A 2,937-nucleotide genomic window follows, 5' to 3' on the forward strand; every position below is an offset into this window, starting at 1 on the left:
GGCAGAATTCAGTGATGTTCCATTAATCTGGAACAAAGTTCCAGAAACCTGCTGAAATCCTGACTTCTTTTAAATTGAGATTAAACYGATTAATTTTGACAGTTTTATTTACCATATGAACCATGACCATGGACCACCGGTCTGTGGTCCAGCTTTGCTCTGCTTTCTGTCATTGTGTCTCTGTAATGTAGTTGTGTTTGTGTAAAGTAAGGCACTTTGCATTGTCTTGTTCCTAGAATGTGCTCCATAAATGAAAAAACAAAAAACAGACAGAATCTGTGGTCATCTTTTATTTTTCTGCTCCCTGTTCCAACAAACAGCTTCAGTAGTGAACACGCCCATCTACACACAGGAAACAGGAAGTGATGAAGACAATGTGGTGGATACAGTCTGTGTCTGTGCCTCAGGGATTGTCACTGGAACATCTACAACTACATTTCTCTTTCCAAGCTCGCTCTAACATTAGCAGCAATCTTCTTTTACTGAAACAAGGAAAACCAACAATCAAATCAACTAGTCAAAGCAGGAAAACACCTGAACACAAAAGGTTCCTGATTAATTCTTCATGTTTTCTTGGTTAAAATAAAGCATTTATCTGGTGACAAACAGCCACAACTCTTGCAAAGAAAACCATCTGCAAAACTCAGCAAATGTATTTACATCTACTTGTTTACAAAAAAACAATGTCCTTTCTAGTCTAAAGGTTTTTATTGGTTTCTTTGCTGCAACCTGACAAACTGTAAAAGGTCCAAGTGTCTAAGTTTTAATAAATATTTCAAAGCTCCAGCTGTATTTACATGTTCAGTACACAGAAGGCAGGGGAACACTTGTTATTGCAGTCAGATGCACGGTTCTTCTTTAACAACAAAGATTTTTCTCTCTCAGGTCTAAAAGAAAACCTGTTCTCCAAACAGGAAGAGTCCAGCTTGTTGYGCTCACAGTCACACTTTATTCCTGAACAAACCAAAGAAAACAAAACCAAACTAAAGAAAAGTAAGAAGCACTTCCTGTTTGGTCACCTCTGACCTTTAGGGTTTCCTCCCATCCAAACTGCTAATTACCAAAGCAGAAAAACTGGAAGATTAACTTTTTTTTGATGACTGGAAGTTTATATTTTATATGAATAAATCTATTTCCCTGCTGTCTTCATAAACCAAATGTTTTCACTCCTGATTAAATTTGAAATGGTTTTATAAAAAATATTGTTTCTTTGTTTTGGACTCTTATAAAGAGTCAGATTCCTGAACAAATCTGTTAAAAATGAAGGGATCTGTTCATTTTCTCTGTTCCGTGATCAAATCTGAGACATTTGAACAAAACAAAAAATCTGTGTTGTTTCCAGTTAGCTGGATGTTTGGACTCCTGTCAGGAAAAAGACTGAGAATCAAAGTTATTGATTTTTACACGACTAAAAGACGTGTTTGCTGCTGATTTGGCACTATGTTCTTTAATGGAGAAAAATGACGTGTTAAAAGAAAATCCCTGCTCCAAACTCTTTTCAAGCTTCCTTTGATCAGTTATGAAACAGATGAAATATTATCAACAGCAAAAGTAAAAACTTTGTTTTAGAAAATGACGCTACATCAAGCAAAACAAACTAAAGTTGATCCTTTCTGGTGCAATGTCCCCACAACTGCAGGAAAAACTCAGAGCAGGTTCTGATGGGGTCCAGCTGGATCTTTGGGATCCATTTGGATTCCAAGTTGAATTTAGTAGTTTTATCAAAAACTGCATCTAATTAGTCAAACTTGTAAAAAAATGCTGTAGCGTCAAGTAAAGAGGATTTTTAAAATTTGTTGTAATCTATAATATACAACATCCGTTTTAAACTTTAAAGCACTTTTAACTTTGATCCAGCTTCAAAAGGAGGATTTATTCAAATTAATGTGTTTTATTGAACTCAAATTCTTTCTAGATGCTGATCTGATTGATTCTGCAGCAAACAGGAAGCTAAGAAAACTTCAATATCGCTTTGCTTTTATTACAAGTATTTTTGCAAACAGTCAAAAAGTTTGGGTTTGGAGTGAAAAGAAAAGTTTGTTTGGTTGAAGGATGACGAAGAATTTAATCTCATAAACAGATATGAGCTCCAGCTGGACAGAATTGGTCCATGTGATAATTAAAATCTATAGGATGACAAAAACAGAGCAGGAAATAAAAAAACAACAAAGTGAACCAGCACTTTTGACTTTTCAGGATGTTTTCAGTTTGAGAAGAATCAGGATGAAGCTGGATCATCTGGTGTCCATTAGAAGTCCTTCACTCTCATCTGCCCACTTCAGAATATGATGAAGGCAACCGACTCCCCATCAGGCTGTCTGACCTTTGACCTTCAGGATGTGTGAGTGGAGACAGTGCACGTCTGAGAGGCTTCGTCTCAGTAAGGATCAGCTGTCGGGGAACCCTCCTCGGTGCGGCGGTCATCTTTGATGTAGCTTTCTTCATCGGAGACACAGCTGTGATGGCTTTCCTGCTGTGAGTGCTGTTAAAGGTTTTAAGTGTTTCCATCAGCTGCGATGCTGATCCAAATCGGACGTGTTCTTCTTTCTCAGCTGCTAAAGACACAACAGAAACAGTTCCACTGCTCTTACTGCAGGAGTCACAGCACAATTTGTTGTAGCCWGGAATGGAACAGTAGCGAGCTAAGACCTCCATCTGGCAGAAAATAGATCTGTCTCCACTGCAGGGCTCGTCTGAAAAGTAGGGACAAAAACAAAAACAGCAGGGGTTAGTTAGTCACAACATTCAGCATCTTCATCATACACAGAGTTAGTCACAACATTCAGCAGCTTCTTCATCATACACACAGAGTTAGTCACAACATTCAGCAGCTTCTTCATCATACACACAGAGTTAGTCACAACATTCAACAGCTTCTTCATCATACACACAGAGTTAGTCACAACATTCAGCAGCTTCTTCATCATACACACAGAG

At 37.9% G+C, this 2,937-nt stretch overlaps 1 protein-coding gene across 3 annotated transcripts in view; it reads right to left on the bottom strand.

The window, feature by feature from the left end:
- Window positions 1-275: 275 nt before the first annotated feature.
- Window positions 276-2,937, bottom strand: part of adamts3 (ADAM metallopeptidase with thrombospondin type 1 motif, 3) — a 92,507-nt gene continuing 89,845 nt past the window's right edge. For all 3 annotated transcript variants that reach the window (XM_014027345.1, XM_014027344.1, XM_014027343.1), the window contains one exon: window positions 276-2,693. In XM_014027345.1, the coding sequence (XP_013882799.1) occupies window positions 2,266-2,693 (428 nt within the window). In that variant the 3' untranslated portion in view covers window positions 276-2,265. The remainder of the gene's footprint in view (window positions 2,694-2,937) is intronic.

This window comes from Austrofundulus limnaeus, unplaced genomic scaffold (genome assembly GCF_001266775.1).
Source record: "Austrofundulus limnaeus strain Quisiro unplaced genomic scaffold, Austrofundulus_limnaeus-1.0 Scaffold638, whole genome shotgun sequence".
In the NCBI taxonomy this organism is placed as follows: Eukaryota; Metazoa; Chordata; class Actinopteri; order Cyprinodontiformes; family Rivulidae; genus Austrofundulus; species Austrofundulus limnaeus.